The following is a 16090-nucleotide window of genomic DNA, read 5'->3' on the forward strand; positions in this document are numbered from 1 at the left end:
TTAAAAGTGGTCCTCTGTAGCTCAGCTGGTAGAGCACGGCGCTTGTAACGCCAAGGTAGTGGGTTCGATCCCCGGGACCACCCATACACAAAAATGTATGCACGCATGACTGTAAGTCGCTTTGGATAAAAGCGTCTGCTAAATGGCATATTATTTATTATTATTAAAACGATGTTTGAGTGACCCTGAATACAGAAAATGAATGGCGACTCCTTCTCATTACTATCTATGGCCCAGGCCCGGCCTTTGATAGTTATTATGTTGATGGGTAATGTAGTCCATTACTCTATTGTCCTTCACCCATTGTCTCGCAAAAAAACTACAGTTACAGTGTCGGTGCTTGAGGGGCACGCACAGTCGTGTGGGGCCCGAAAGAGTGTAGTTTTGAAGGGAAACCAAGGTTGTTGAGGTTCGTGGTGGGAATAGCAAGATCTGGGGTATGTACATAGTGATTTTCATTATATCTTTTTACAGATACGCTGTTGTGGACGTTTAACGAGCATGTGTAAACGTCCTGTTCTTTTCAAAAGCTAGCTAGCATAAAATAGCTTGGGGGGTCAAAACTAGCCAGCCAGGCACTAGCCCCTCTTTTGTTCGATTGTCAGCCTGTAGCCAGCTAGCGGTCTAACTAGCTAATTACTGTGTGGAAATTTGAGAAATAATTGCCACCTAACCGTTGGGTCAGCTGAAACAATCTGGCTGTCAGTGAACACATTTTACCTGTACTGCCGCTAAGTGTACTGGTGTCTGGTTAGCAGCAGTGTTGGCTAGCTAACAACTACTTAGCCGGCGTTGTTTAGTTTAGCTAGCTTGTGTTAGTCCATACACAATGTGTTTGCTATGTCGTTTGCTAGGAGGAAAGACGCAGTGGAATAAAATGTATTAGCTAGCTAGTTTACCTGTCACACTTGCAAGGTGTACTAAAATTTAATTTTTTTTTTGAATATAACTTTAATTAGCTAGCGGAATTGGTTAGCTAACGTTGGCTTGCAAACTGGCCAACACAGCCGGGTGCTGATGGTGAGCTGATAATCCATGCAAGCCACAGTTCAACAATGCATCATACATCATTTTTTTTACTTAAGTCAGCTAACGTTAGGTACCCCAAACCTTTTTGCTTGCTGCAGGTGGATCTCAAATAAACTGCCATTAGTTAGCGTGATAGAATGAGACCCCCGCCCTAGCCTTACCAAGACAGATGCTGCAGTGGGGGGTTGATAATTGTGAGACTTGAGAAGAGCTAGCCAGCTAAATGGGGAAATTGATAAAGCGTAGACAGGAAATAGGCCTATACTGGCTTAGTATCATCAACCTCTCCCTGTATCTGTTCCCTGTGTAATTGTATCAGGAAACAATTGTCTCTCATTTGAGATGGCTGCACAGCCCCCAACATTGTAGGAAAACCTACTGCATACCTTTTAACCTGTTGTTATTTCTCAATGTGGTCATGGAAAACAAGAGCTTGTTTTAGTTGGAGGGTTACAGTGGTATTTCCTTGGAAAAGGTCATTCTTAGTTAATTCTAGTCTGAGCAAAGGTCAGTTCTAAACTGCACACTGTGCAAAATCACCAGTTTATGATGGCCTCTGCTTTTGGCCATTGAATTAACCTCATTCAACACACTTATTTTACCAATTACCTATTCTTTGTCTTCTGTAGGTAGGCCAACCTTTGAAAAAGGCTTATTTTATTGAGTTTGTTTGTAGGCCTAGGATATCTGATTTTAGAATTCCTGAGGTGCCGGATTTTATTTATTTTAATTAAGGAATCACAAAAAGTCAAGTCACCCTACTGAAAAATAAAACTCAAAATGCAAATCTTTGTCTCTTTCTTTCCTCCCGCTCTCTCTGCTCCCCTCCACCTCACATTTTGCCTTTTGTTCAGCTCTCTTCCTCCCTGCTCTGTGGTAAAGACGGCTGCTGGTTGCAGGCACCGAGTGGTGCAACAGAAGCAGTGTGACATTGCCCTGTCCTACTCTCATGTCCCCCCCCCCCCATGTATGTCTTCCCTGCCTGTTAGTGTCCCCATCTGGTCCCCTCATTGTCTCGCTGCCTTCTCCAGCCTGAAGCCCTCCTTTCCCTCATGCTTTGGACAAAGCCGGCACACTGCCAGCCCAATGACTGCCTGGATCGTCCTGCCTGTCAGCCTCTCTGCCTTCTCCATCACAGGGATATGGATAGTGTGAGTTCTCAAACACCAGGGTCCAGTACCATTTGTCTTGATGGCCAAGCATGTATCACAAAGTGATTGAAAGATAAATATTCATAGTAAATTCATGATTGTGGTTTTGAATCATTGTTGATTTGTGTTTGTTTTCCCCTGCAGCTACGCCATGGCTGTGATGAACCATCATGTTTGTCCGGTGGAGAACTGGTGAGTGCTTCACTGAGAGTTTCATTAAAAACATTGTGGTAGTAAAGAAGACTCAGTTTTGTCTTTGAATTTATAGCCTAGATTAACTTGGTACAACAGTATATCTCCTGCTTGAAAAGAATAATAATAATAATAATAATAATAATAATAGCTAATTGAATTGTTTTTTTGTCTTATCTGCAGGTCCTACAATGTTACATGTACAGAGGAGATGGCCAGGCCAGGCTTCCCAAAGACATGCTGCACCATACAGGACATCCCCCTCATCAGGTCTTACATTAATTTATACTCTCTCTCTCATTCATTTATATTCTCTCTTTCTCAATTCAATTTCAATTTAAGTGGCTTTATTGGCATGGGAAACATATGTTTACATTGCCAAAGCAAGTGAAATTGATAATAAACAATAGTGAAAAAAACACTCACAAAAGTTCCAAAAGCATAAAGACATTTCAAATGTCATATAATGTCTATATACAGTGTTGTAATGATGTGCAAATAGTTCAAGTACAAACGGGAAAATAAATAAACATAATATAGGTTGTATTTACAATGGTGTTTGTTCTTCACTGGTTGCCCTTTTCTTGTGGCAACAGGTCACAAATCTTGCTGCTGTGATTGCGCACTGTGGTATTTCACCCAATAGATATGGGACTTTATCAAAATTGGATTTGTTTTCAAATTCTTTGTGGGTCTATGTAATCTGAGGGAAATATGTGTCTCTAATATGGTCATACATTTGGCAGGAGATTAGGAAGTGCAGCTCAGTTTCCACCTCATTTTGTGGGCAGTGTGTACATAGTCTGTCTTCTCTTGAGAGCCAGGTTTGCCTTCGGCGGCCTTTCTCAATAGCAAAGCTATGCTCACTGAGTCTGTACATAGTCAAAGATTTCCTTAATTTTGGGTCAGTCACAGTGGTCAGGTATTCTACCACTGTGTACTCTCTGTTTAGGGCCAAATATAATTATAGTTTGCTCTGCTTTTTTGTAAATTCTTTCCAATGTGTCAAGTAATTATCTTTGTGTTTTCTTATGATTTGGATGAGTCTAATTGTGTTGCTGTCCTGGGGCTCTGTGGGGTCTGTTTGTGTTTGTGAACAGAGCCCCAGGACCAGTTTGCTTAGGGGGCTCTTCTCCAGGTTGATTTCTCTATAGGTGATGGCTTTGTTATGGAAGATTTGGGAATCGCTTCCTTTTAGGTGGTTGTAGAATTTAACGGCTCTTTTCTGGATTTTGATAATTAGCGGGTATCAGCCTAATTATGCTCTGCATGCATTATTTGGTGTTTTACGTTGTACACTGAGGATATTTTTGCAGAATTCTGCATGCAGAGTCTCAATTTGGTGTTTGTCCAATTTTGTGAATTCTTGGTTGGTGAGCGGACCCCAGACCTCACAACCATAAAGGGCAATAGTTCTATAACTTATTCAAGTATTTTTAGCCAGATCCTAATTGGTATGTCGAATTTTATGTTCCTTTTGATGGCATAGAAGGCCCTTCTTGCCTTGTCTCTCAGATCCTTCACAGCTTTGTGGAAGTTACCAGTGGCGCTGATGTTTAGGCCGAGGTATGTATCGTTTTTTGTGTGCTCTAGGGCAACGGTGTCTAGATGGAATTTCTATTCATGGTCCTGGCAACTGGACCTTTTTTGGAACACCATTATTTTTGTCTTACTGAGATTTACTGTCAGGGCCCAGGTCTGACATAATCTGTGCACGAAGATCTAGGTGCTGCTGTAGGCCCTCCTTGGTTGGGGACAGAAGCACCAGATCATCAGCAAACAGTAGACATTTGACTTCAGATTATAGCAGGGTGAGGCTGGGGTCTCTCTCTCTCTCTTTGCCCCCTCTGTCTCGCAATTCAATTTCAATTGAAGGGCTTTATTGGCATGGGAAACATATGTTTACATTGCCAAAGCAAGTGAAATGGATAATAAACAAAAGTGAAATAAATAATAGAAAAATTAACAGTAAACATTACACTCACAAAAGTTCCAAAATAATAAAGACATCTCAAAAGTCATATGTGCAAATAGTTAAAGTACAAAAGGGAAACTAAATAAACATAATATAGGTTGTATTTACAATGGTGTTTGTTCTTCACTGGTTGCCCTTTTCTTGTAGCAACAACAAATCTCGCTGCTGTGATTGCACACTGTGGTATTTCACCCAACAGATATGGGAGTTTATCAAAATTGGGTTTGTTTTCTAAATCTTTGTGGGTCTGTGTTATCTGAGGGAAATATGTGTCTCTAATATGGTCATACATTTGGCAGGAGGTTAGGAAGTGCAGCTCAGTTTCCATCTAATTTTGTGGGTAGTGTGCACATAGCCTGTCTTCTCTTGAGAGCCAGGTCTGTCTCTCTCTCTCTCAATATTTCTACATGCCTATCTCTGCATCTGCTACGCAGGAAGTGATTGTCTCTCATTGAAAGCCTGACAGGGTGAATTACAGTAGCACCTTGTTTTATGGCGGTGGGAGCGTTGACAATGATTAAACCGCACTCTGCAGTGCACTGCCTTTGTCAAATCTGCAAATGAGCCTGACTGCTGTGAATCGGTTACAACACAAACATGTGATGGTATATTGTGGGTGTCATTCATAAAATGACTGATGATGACTGATTCATTCATCTGCAAAGTCTTAGCCTCATAACCAGACCAGAAGAGAGATAGTAACAACCTTGTAATATACCAGTGACATGAAGGCCTTTTCCTAACATTTGAATCATGGGCATATATAGGCCTATTCAACGTCATTCAATGAATGAAGGCTAGTGAGTGGATTTCTTATTCGTTTTGGGTGACATGTTGTTTCCTCCCCCTCATCGCTCTTGTGACTCCTACAGTAAGTGTGGCTCCTTCCCCCCTGAGAGCTGCCTGTTCAGTCTGATCGGGAATGTCGGAGCCTTCATGGGTAAGTAACCTCTTCTCGCTGACCTCTTCTCTCATCACTCCACAGCCCACTCACTCACACTGACCATAAGCTGTGCCCTTTGCCTCACTCATCACTAATGTAGTGAAGGGTAAACTCAGTTTATTTTTGTTTTGTGAAAAGGGTTTACCCAGCCATTATGCTAGTCTTTTTTTGTATTGGTGTTTAAAGCTGGAATCCTTAATGTTGAAACTGCCACGTCCGTTTGCGATATTACAACAACAAAGACATTACTGCAAACAACAAACTTTTTTTTTCTCCCTCGGACATCATTGCATGAACAGCAGATTCTGTAAAACATTTTTACCACATTGGCAGATGCTCCTCACCTCTGCTTCGTCAACAAAACAAAACAATAACAATGGCCGTTTGGTGGACAGTGGTGCTGTTTCCCCTACTGCGGATTCCATCTTTAAAGGGATAGTTCAACCAAATTACAAAATGACACATTGGTTTCCTTGACCTGTAAGCAGTCTATGGACAAGGTATGACAGTAATCCATGCTTTGATTTTATTTCCCTGGCACTGTTTCCAATTGCTAACATTTTAGAATTCGTGGCATAAATCCCATTCAAGTCCTGGTACCGATATTAGCATTTTCCGTTCATCATGTCTGAATAATCCTGAAGTGTCTACAATTTATTGTGAAGCTCAACAAAGTCACATAGATTATTTGAACATGATGTACGAAAAATGCTAAAATCGGTACCATGACTTGAATGGGATTTGTGCCACAAATGCTAAATGCAATTTTTGTGCTACAAAAACTAAACCAAAGCATGGATTGGTGTCATACCTTGTCCATAGACTGCTTACAGGTTAAGGAAACCAATATGTCATTTTGTAATCACTCAGCGCTCAGGGTTTACACATCTATTTTTATCACTAAATTCCTGGTTGCAAATAATACTATTGATAATGATCTGAAGGTGGTGAAAATACCTGTAAAGATAGATTCTATCAGCTTTTTGCTCATTGGTCTCAAGAATATATCACCTCACAGAATCTCCTTTTCAGTACTGTAGTCAATAGTGTGCTGAGTTCATCTGAATATTTTACAGAATTTCCTATACAACTGATATTGTACACCTTGTCTCAGCTATATATACTGGTGTATATGTTAGCCACTAGTTAGCACCACGTGCAGAAGAGCTTTAAATAGGCTCTGCGATCAATAATGGATGTGGCCTTTCCTCCACTCCTCCCCCCTCATCATCCATCACCTTCCTCCATTACTTGCTTTCCTGTCTTATTTATCACCACTCACTCTGCCCCCTTTTCCCTGTGCTCTTCTTCATCCCATGTCTCTGCCCTCCTCTCTCTCACCATCTACTCATTCCCCCTACTCTCTCTCTCTCTCTCTCTCTCTCTCTCTCTCTCTCTCTCTCTCTCTCTCTCTCTCTCTCTCTCTCTCTCTCTCTCTCTCTCTCTCTCTCTCTCTCTCTCTCCCCCTCTCCCTCCCTCCAGTGGTGATGGTGTGCCTTCTGCGCTATGCCCAGGTGATTGAGCACAGCCACAGTTGCTGGATTAACACCAGCGCTCTTGTGTCTGGCTGCACCAACGCTCTAGGACTGGTCATGGTGGGCAACTTCCAGGTGATTCTTCTCACTTCATTACTCTTCTATACGTAAAGGTTGATTCCATGTGTGTGTCCCTAATGGCCCCCTATCTGTCACTCTTAGCTAGAGCGACAATTACTAAGTGGTGGTGGGCTATATTCAATATTTTCCTCATTTGTTATCTCCACTTGGTGTTTCCCTTGTAATGATTCCCTGTGTTGTCTAACATGTCTCTATAAATTCAAAACAAGGGGTATGGGCGGATGTGGGTGGCCATGTGCATTGGAGTGGGAGGGTTCAGGGGAACGTCAATGGGATTTGGGTATTCGGAGTGGGTTCACTTGTGCATTAAATGTATGTTTTCAATCACAGTAAAAAATACATGAATGGATAAATAAGATGTTTCCCTCCTTGGGCAGGTTGACCATGCCAAGTCTCTCCACTACGTTGGCGCGGGCGTGACGTTCCCCGCCGGTCTGCTCTTTGTGTGCCTGCAGTGTGTGCTCACCTACCGGTTAGCCGTCACCGCCCTTGACTACTGGATGGCACACGTACGTGTGGCGCTGGCCGCAGGAGCCCTCGTCTCACTGGTCCTCAGTATCCTTCCTGACTCACTGGGATTGGTTGAGGGAAGAGTTGGGCGGCTGGGATTGGTTGAGGGAAGGGGTGGGGGCTGGGCATTAGACTGGTCATGTAGGGGTCGTGTTATTGGTCATGATGGGCTCCATCAGTTAGTAAAAGGTGACGGATAATTTCTCCATAGCGTCATTTAAGTCCCATCAGGCACAGTTAAAGATGGCATCTGCAGTAGGGGGAAACAGCGCCACTGGCCGCCCCACCACAGTTCATATTGTTTCTGTTGCCGAGTTGAGGAGCGGAAAAAAATTTGCAGTACATAATGTGCTCTTCTATCGCACGTGCAATGATGTCTGAAGGGGGAAAAAAACGTTTTTGTTGTTTGCAGTAGCTTCTTTAGTTGTTGTAATATCAAAAACGGACGTGGCAGTTTCAACATTAAGGATTCCAGCGTTAATGTGGGATGTAATGTGTCATTTCTCTTCGGTAATGAAACCTTGCAATGGCTAGTCTGTGATACCACCAAACCACTAGTAGGACATATGTGCCTCATATATATTTGGAAGCGGTAAGTCTAATTCCTTTCAGTGGTCTGGGATAAATAGGCATATTTATAGTGGCTGTAGGAAAGGAGGGTCTGAAGAGGCCAGGGAGGCTGTTGGGGGACGGTTGTGGGGATAGGTAGCTAGGGTTCTTTGGTTAGCTAGCTAATACATATGTGTCTGTACAGGGAGGCTGTTGGGGGACGGTTGTGAGTGTGACCGGTTGTTGGGCTAGATGGGGAGCTACAGTCATGGCTAGAAGGGATCCAGCTTTTGTCAAATTAACGTCAAAAGTTGAATTTATTTTGCGTTTCAGCTAACCCTTTTCCTAACCGTAACCTAATTCTCCTAACCTGCTATGTTAATTATCCTAACCTGCTAAGTTAATTCTCTTAATCTGCTGCATAAGTTCTACTAACCTGCTACAAAAAGTCAAATCTGACGTTAATTTGACAAAAGCTGGATCCCTTATAGCCATGACCAGTAGCTACTAGCTAGGGTTCTTAAAACATGATGACTATCCTCAGTATTGTGAGAAGTTCTCAGGGTCTTCCTCCTGCTGGAACAAGTAGGGGTGAAGACTAGGAACAGATGTTGTCCTATCTGCCTGGCAGGTACAGCCATACTCTGAAGCCCTCATTAATATATCGATGGATGAAGAAGCATATTGATATATCCCTGCCTAAATATTTCAACAGCAACAGTACTGCACTCTGTGAACAGCGCACTCGTTATTGACCATAGCATAGGATGCGTCCCAAATGGCATCCTATTCCCTTTATAGTAGTGCACTATATAGGGAATAGAGTGCCATTTTGGACGCATCCATATATTTCTTGATGTTGCCCTTCCTCCTCCATCGATGTGGCTGTTGCTTCTCCTTAACGGTGTTTCCCCAGGTGGTATCTTCTTCATCCACGAGAGCTTTGTCCTCCAGCATGCGGCGGCCATCTGCGAGTGGGTCTTCACCGTGGACATCCTGGTCTTTTATGGCACTTTCACCTATGAGTTCGGCACGGTCACCAACGACACCATGATGGTTGGCCTGCAGCAGACCCACCACCACTCGGAGGTCATGATGGGCGGCGCGGCCGGGGCCATGACGCTGGGCATGGGAGCCAAGGGCCTCAAGTCCCCTGGAGGAAGCAGCACATCCACCCATCTCAACTGCACCCCAGAGAGTATAGCCATGTTGTAGCTTTGTGGGGGTCACAGGAGGTCACCACGCTGCTGCAGAGAGGAACCACCACACAGGCAGCAGAGGTTAGGGCTCAATGATAGTACTGGCCGCCAGGGGAAGGAGAAAAGACAAGACGTTGAAAATCACAAGATATGATTGACACACCGAGTCACCGGGCCGGTATTGACGTATTGGGTTTTCGTGTTGTAATAAGCCGTCCGTTTCTCCACTACGGTCTAATTTTCTTTGCTTCATCAGCAGGAAGGAAGACTTACAGGAAGGGTAAATATGTGGGATGATGAGGGATGATGATGCTGTGAATGTTTCCAAGATGGCTGCTGGCACATGAGCCTCCCAGCACACTGATACGATTATGCCTTTTTTCTTTCTTAAAGATCAGTGTTGTTCGACCGGTCACTGAGGCTTTGCCAGTGTTCATTCTTGTCATGTCGGGATGGCAGACACAAAAGGTTTATTTTATATACCAACACAATGTTTTTTTTTGTGCCACATTTTACGGACTTCCTCTACCTGGCGAATTAAAGAGTAGAGAACGTTGTTGGATTGATCGGACTTGGTTTGAGTTTTAATTTTGTGTATACTCTGCCAATGTTAAAGCATCGTAGTAGAAAATATTGAATGTTTGAGAAGTGGAACTATAGATAGTATACTGTTATGTACATGACAGGTTGTATGCACACGCCTTTTTATTTATCAATCAAGTATAAATTACCTGTAAAACGATTTGTGAAATCAGAAACATAAATTGACAAGACAATTTACACATTCTGTACACAAAATCTGCACAATATCTTGAATAGCTGCTTCGAGGGCAAGCGATATAAACGACTTTGTTTTTAAAAATTGTTTAAAATGATATCTCTGTATGTTTAGTCATTACATTTGTTATTCCCTAGATACCATTTTATAATTGTATGAAATGCTATACATCTAGCTGACATGATATGAGCATAGAATGCTCACACAAACCTGCTGGTCTGTTCAGCCCCTCTGTTACTGGGGAAACCTCTGCGTCGCAATCACTCTTGCTTGATTTGTTTTATATTTACCATTGATGTTGCCACTGAATTTCCCTCACCTGTTAGCCACTGGTAACATGGCTTATTGTGTTGTTTTCATGAGGTCACCTTATTGTTTTCTGTCTTTGTTTGGTGAAATAATGGCCATTTCATCTGCCAAAAGTAAAGTACACTACAGAGTAGGTGTTTGAAGCCTTGCTTTGGAGAGTTTTGAACACATTGCTCTTTGTTGTATATCATAGTACAACATTTAATGAAATATATGGTTATAAATATGACTAATTGAACAACAGCTGTCTTATCTGAAAAAATATAGGGGTATCTACTATTTGGATTCCAGGCTGGTTCCTTGGAAGCCTTATTTGGATACTGTGGGCAACACAATCTCTGTAAGAAACGTATCTTCAAAGCCTGTCATTAATGTTCTGAGTGAGATACTGTGTTGAGAACAGGGCTCGTATTAATAAAGCATCTCGGAGTAGGAGTGCTGTTTAGTCCCCCCTGTCCATGTAACCTTATTCTTTATGATCACAAAGGGATCCTAGATCAGCACTCCTACTCTGAGATGCTTTATGAATACAGGCCCAGTTGTATCGATGGTAGGGACTAAAGAGGATGATGCCTATATAGACCTTGTGCCGTTAACCTGATAATGACGAGTGTCTGACGCGTGTCAACAGGTTGTGAGTATTGTTGAAATCCTTTCTGTCATGCCTCTGATGTGGAAATGCATGAGGATATTTGTCGTTTAAAGATGCTGCATGCATGTACTGTATGGGCGATGTGGTGCAAAATTGTTAGACTGAAATAGATGTGTATCATGATATGTAGACCAATGAATGACTTATTAAATTGTCTTTCTCATTGCCAAACATCTATAACTGAAATGGTTCAGAATAAACCGCTCAACTTTGTGACTGACTACCAACCAAATATGCCCCAGGTGACAGTCACCAGGAAAAAAATGCATATCTGTAACCAACCAGCGCCACCTTGAGGCCAATTGTCTCCACATGGAGAAATCAAATGCAAGTCAGCAGTTTGTATGCTATGCTCTCTCTCTGGCTCTTCTTTAGTAGGCCCCAGGGGTGGACTTTGCTATGTTTAAGGGGTTTTAATTAATTGAAACTGGCCCCACTGACTGTTATTTAACGTAAATGTGTTAAAAACAACTTTATATGGCCTATATATTCCATGAAATAAATATTTTTAATTGTGGGATAATAATCATATAGGGTCATTTTCCATGGAAAAATGTCAATTTAAGTCCGCTCCTGGTTGGCACTTATAACATTAGTGATCTATGATATTATCACTACCACAGTATTCTCTATTGGGTCATTGTGTTCCTGGTACAGTATATATTCAACTGTACAGTACAGTCACTGGATGGTTTTCCAGCCAACAAAACTATTTTAAACCGTGTTTTATAGTTTTCTTCATGTCAGCTACCTCTGTGATTGCGAGTGGACTTGATGTTATTCCAAAGCAGATGCAGATGCGTAGATGGTATTTCCTATTCCTATGGCCGGAAAAGACGGAAATCTACACTGGAATTTGATGGGTTGGCTCTGTTGCTATAAAACAGCCAGGCCACACAGAAAATACAAGAAAATGAAAGCAAACTGGTGGTTTCTGATGCTAAAATTATGTAGCTCCTGTGTATGTTCACGCTGTTCCATCTTTTGGCCTTTTCCCCCTTATCCTGTACCAGCCAAAAAGTTTGTTCAAATATTTGATTTAAAATGACCTTATTTTCTGATGCATTTCACCAGACTGTAACTTAGTATCACGGTTAGACTTCAACAGGCAGCTTTGATGAAAATGTACCTACATGGGATTGGAACTCTTAGTGGACATGGCCAAAACATGACAAAATGGCATTTCTATACTTATGATTGTTTTTGTTATTTTAAAAAATAAATAATCATGCACTTATATTAAATCTTGTAGCTGTGCTTTTTATGTGAGTGTGAGAGAATAACAATTCCAGTTGCAGAAGAATGTTAAAGACATTTAACAGAATAATGTTAAATGTCTTGAATTCTAAATAACAGCAATGCACATCAAATGTCTTGAAAGATGTAATAGTCATTTTATACTTTTTTTAAACTATGTAAAACGGATGGTGTGGGAGGAAAGTCGATTGTGTTCTTTTATAAATTACTTCTCTAAATGTGTGACGTATCTATCATTTAGCTATTTTCTTTTGTCAAAGATTTATATTCAAATATGAAATAAAATGGATGAATTATAAGCAAATTCTTTGCTCTTCGTACTTTTTATTCATAGGCAGAAGTTGGGTAAATTATGTTTTATTACACAAGCTGAGTGTTTGTTTCAACATGACTGATCTGGGATGAGTCTCAGCTGCATCCCCTCAGAGAAGGGAGTAGGCTGGCTTGGCAGACATTGACTTGGCAGACATTAGCATACCCACTAAAATGATATTTCATCAATAATGCATTAGGTTGACTCACAAATCTTTATTATTGCATTGTAGCTCCCAAGGGTTACTCTCGTGCGCCAGACCACTTGGTATGGCTGGAGAGTCTGGGTCTGGCAAATCAACATTAGACCTACCTGTGAGCCCAGAACATCAACTCCTCTCATCTGCTCCTCTGCTCTAGCCTTGTGAAACCACACCAACTGCAATGTGAGATATTGCAAGATTATTTAGGTTTCATGAGGACTTTACTATAATTGAACGTATCATGTTCCTCTCTACAAGACAGCCCTTCGTTGTAGACAGAGAGAAATATGGCAGAACAGTTATCACTGCCTTGAAATAGAGTGTCTGTTCAGTACTGTCCGCATTTCACAGCAGCTGTTTATTTTAAGGATTCACTCACAGGACTCAGAAGTTGGAGTTTATTTTGTCATATGCCTACTGAGATACACTCATTAACATGAAGCACAAACCAGTTATGCCAGCCAGACCAACAAGTGAATGCTATACATGCTTTATAACCACCCATGGGACTTAGTCTTTGTGTTTACAATGCTGGGTCATTCAACAAACTACTTAATATTTGAGGAAATGCGATTGAGTGGTTTACAGTTCAAGAGGACGTGAGAAAAACAACAGTTGTGAGATTGGTCCTTAATCTACAGTGCCTTCAAAAAATATTCACACCCCTTGGTATCTACAATGCAATAAATAGTTTAAATTGAGATTTCTATGTCATTGATCTACACACAATACCACATAATGTCAAAGTGGAATTTCGTTAGTAGATTTTTTTCTGAATTAATAAAAATTTTAAAGCTGAAATGTCTCGAGTCAATAAGTATTCAACACCTTTGTTATGGCAAGCCTAAATAAATTCAGGAGTAAAATGTGCTAAACAAATCGCATAATAATTTGCATGGACTCATGTTCAATAATAGTTGTTAACATGATTTTAAAAAATAATTACCTCATCTCTGTACCTCACACATACAGATAATTGTAAGGTCCCTCAATCGAGTAGTGAATTTCAAGCACAAATTAAACCACAAAGACCAGGGAGGTTTTTCATGCCTTGCAAAGAAGGGCACCGATTGGTAGGTGTATACATTTAAAAAAGCAGACACTGAATATCCCTTTAAGCATGGTGAAGTTATTAATGAGGCTTTGGATGGTGTATCAATACACCGAGTCACTACAAACATACAGGCGTACTTCCTAACTTAGTTGCGGGAGAGGAAGGAAAATGTTCAGGGATTTCACCATGAGGCCAATGGTGATTTTAAAACAGTTACAGAGATTAATGGTTGTGATATGAGAAAACTGAGGATGGATCAACAACACTGTAGTTACTCCAGAATACTAACCTAAATGATAAAGTGAAAAGATGCCTGTACAGAATAAAAATATTCCAAAACATGCATCCTGATTGCAACAAAGCACTTAAATAATACAGCAAAAATGTGGCAAAGAAATTAACTTTTTGTCCTGAATACAAAAGCGTTATGTTTGGGGCAAATCCAACATACAGTGGGGAGAACAAGTATTTGATACACTGCCGATTTTGCAGGTTTTCCTACTTACAAAGCATGTAGAGGTCTGTAATTTTTATCATAGCTACACTTCAACTGTGAGAGACGGAATCTAAAACAAAAATCCAGAAAATCACATTGTATGATTTTTAAGTAATTAATTTGCATTTTATTGCATGACATAAGTATTTGATCACCTACCAACCAGTAAGAATTCCAGCTCTCACAGACCTGTTAGTTTTTCTTTAAGAAGCCCTCCTGTTCTCCACTCATTACCTGAATTAACTGCACCTGTTTGAACTCGTTACCTGTATAAAAGACACCTGTCCACACACTCAATCAAACAGACTCCAACCTCTCCACAATGGCCAAGACCAGAGAGCTGTGTAAGGACATCAGGGATAAAATTGTAGACCTGCACAAGGCTGGGATGGGCTACAGGACAATAGGCAAGCAGCTTGGTGAGAAGGCAACAGCTGTTGGCGCAATTATTAGAAAATGGAAGAAGTTCAAGATGACGGTCAATCACCCTCGGTCTGGGGCTCCATGCAAGATCTCACCCTGTGGGGCATCAATGATCATGAGGAAGGTGAGCGATCAGCCCAGAACTACACGGCAGGACCTGGTCAATGACCTGAAGAGAGCTGGGACCACAGTCTCAAAGAAAACCATTAGTAACACACTACGCCGTCATGGATTAAAATCCTGCAGTGCACGCAAGGTCCCCCTGCTCAAGCCAGCGCATGTCCAGGCCCGTCTGAAGTTTGCCAATGACCATCTGGATGATCCAGAGGAGGAATGGGAGAAGGTCATGTGGTCTGATGAGACAAAAATAGAGCTTTTTGGTCTAAACTCCACTCGCCGTGTTTGGAGGAAGAAGAAGGATGAGTACAACCCCAAGAACACCATCCCAACCGTGAAGCATGGCAGTGGAAACATCATTCTTTGGGGATGTTTTTCTGCAAAGGGGACAGGACGACTGCACCGTATTGAGGGGAGGATGGATGGGGCCATGTATCACGAGATCTTGGCCAACAACCTCCTTCCCTCAGCAAGACCATTGAAGATGGGTCATGGCTGGGTCTTCCAGCATGACAATGACCCGAAACACACAGCCAGGGCAACTAAGGAGTGGCTCCGTAAGAAGCATCTCAAGGTCCTGGAGTGGCCTAGCCAGTCTCCAGACCTGAACCCAAAAGAAAATCTTTGGAGGGAGCTGAAAGTCCATATTGCCCAGCGACAGCCCCGAAACCTGAAGGATCTGGAGAAGGTCTGTATGGAGGAGTGGGCCAAAATCCCTGCTGCAGTGTGTGCAAACCTGGTCAAGACCTACAGGAAACGTATGATCTCTGTAATTGCAAACAAAGGTTTCTGTACCAAATATTAAGTTCTGCTTTTCTGATGTATCAAATACTTATGTCATGCAATAAAATGCAAATTAATTACTTAAAAATCATACAATGTGATTTTCTGGATTTTTGTTTTAGATTCCGTCTCTCACAGTTGAAGTGTACCTATGATAAAAATTACAGACCTCTACATGCTTTGTAAGTTGGAAAACCTGTAAAATCGGCAGTGTATCAAATACTTGTTCTCCCCACTGTAACTGAGTGCCACTCTTTATATTTTAAAGTGCCGTGGTGGCTGCATTATGTTATGGGTATGCTTGTCATTGGCAAGTACTAGGGAGTTTTTTTAGGATAAAAAGAAATGGAATACAGCTATAAGCACAGGCAAAATTCTAGAGGATTACCTGGTTCAGTCTGCTTTCCAACAGACACTGTGTCAGGGCGTGTGTAGGTGTAGTGTAGGAAATCAGATGCAGGACGCAGACGGTAGGTTCCAAATGCTGTATTCCGGCCCAAACACAGGCAACAGGGCAACTAAGCCCAACAGCTAAACTACGC

The 16090-nt window shown here is 41.7% G+C and overlaps 1 protein-coding gene across 2 annotated transcripts; it reads left to right on the forward strand.

The window, feature by feature from the left end:
• Positions 1–321: 321 nt before the first annotated feature.
• LOC311141416 (transmembrane protein 150A-like) lies at positions 322–11116 on the forward strand. Of its 2 annotated transcripts, XM_084176739.1 has the most exons (9): positions 355–437; positions 1884–2180; positions 2325–2372; positions 2556–2642; positions 3888–3938; positions 5220–5287; positions 6773–6900; positions 7284–7461; positions 8882–11116. In XM_084176739.1, the coding sequence occupies exons 2-9, from the start codon at positions 1999–2001 to the stop codon at positions 9178–9180; spliced, it is 1041 nt and encodes a 346-aa protein (XP_084032865.1). In that variant the 5' UTR covers positions 355–437; positions 1884–1998; the 3' UTR covers positions 9181–11116. The 2 variants fall into 2 exon arrangements, with proteins under 2 accessions (XP_084032866.1, XP_084032865.1); XM_084176740.1 differs by lacking the exon at positions 3888–3938 and having other exon boundaries at positions 322–437.
• The last annotated feature ends 4974 nt before the right edge of the window (positions 11117–16090 follow it).

The sequence above is a fragment of the Coregonus lavaretus genome (genome assembly GCF_964263955.1).
Source record: "Coregonus lavaretus genome assembly, chromosome: 14".
Lineage (NCBI taxonomy): Eukaryota > Metazoa > Chordata > Actinopteri > Salmoniformes > Salmonidae > Coregonus > Coregonus lavaretus.

Excerpts from the sequence above, each read along its gene's own strand:
- LOC311141416 (XM_084176739.1), top strand. The coding sequence starts at position 1,999 with ATGTCTTCCCTGCCTGTTAGTGTCCCCATCTGGTCCCCTCATTGTCTC. Across the intron at positions 5,288-6,772 it reads GAATGTCGGAGCCTTCATGG|TGGTGATGGTGTGCCTTCTG; the intron begins GTAAGTAACCTC and ends CCCTCCCTCCAG. Across the intron at positions 6,901-7,283 it reads TCATGGTGGGCAACTTCCAG|GTTGACCATGCCAAGTCTCT; the intron begins GTGATTCTTCTC and ends CTCCTTGGGCAG.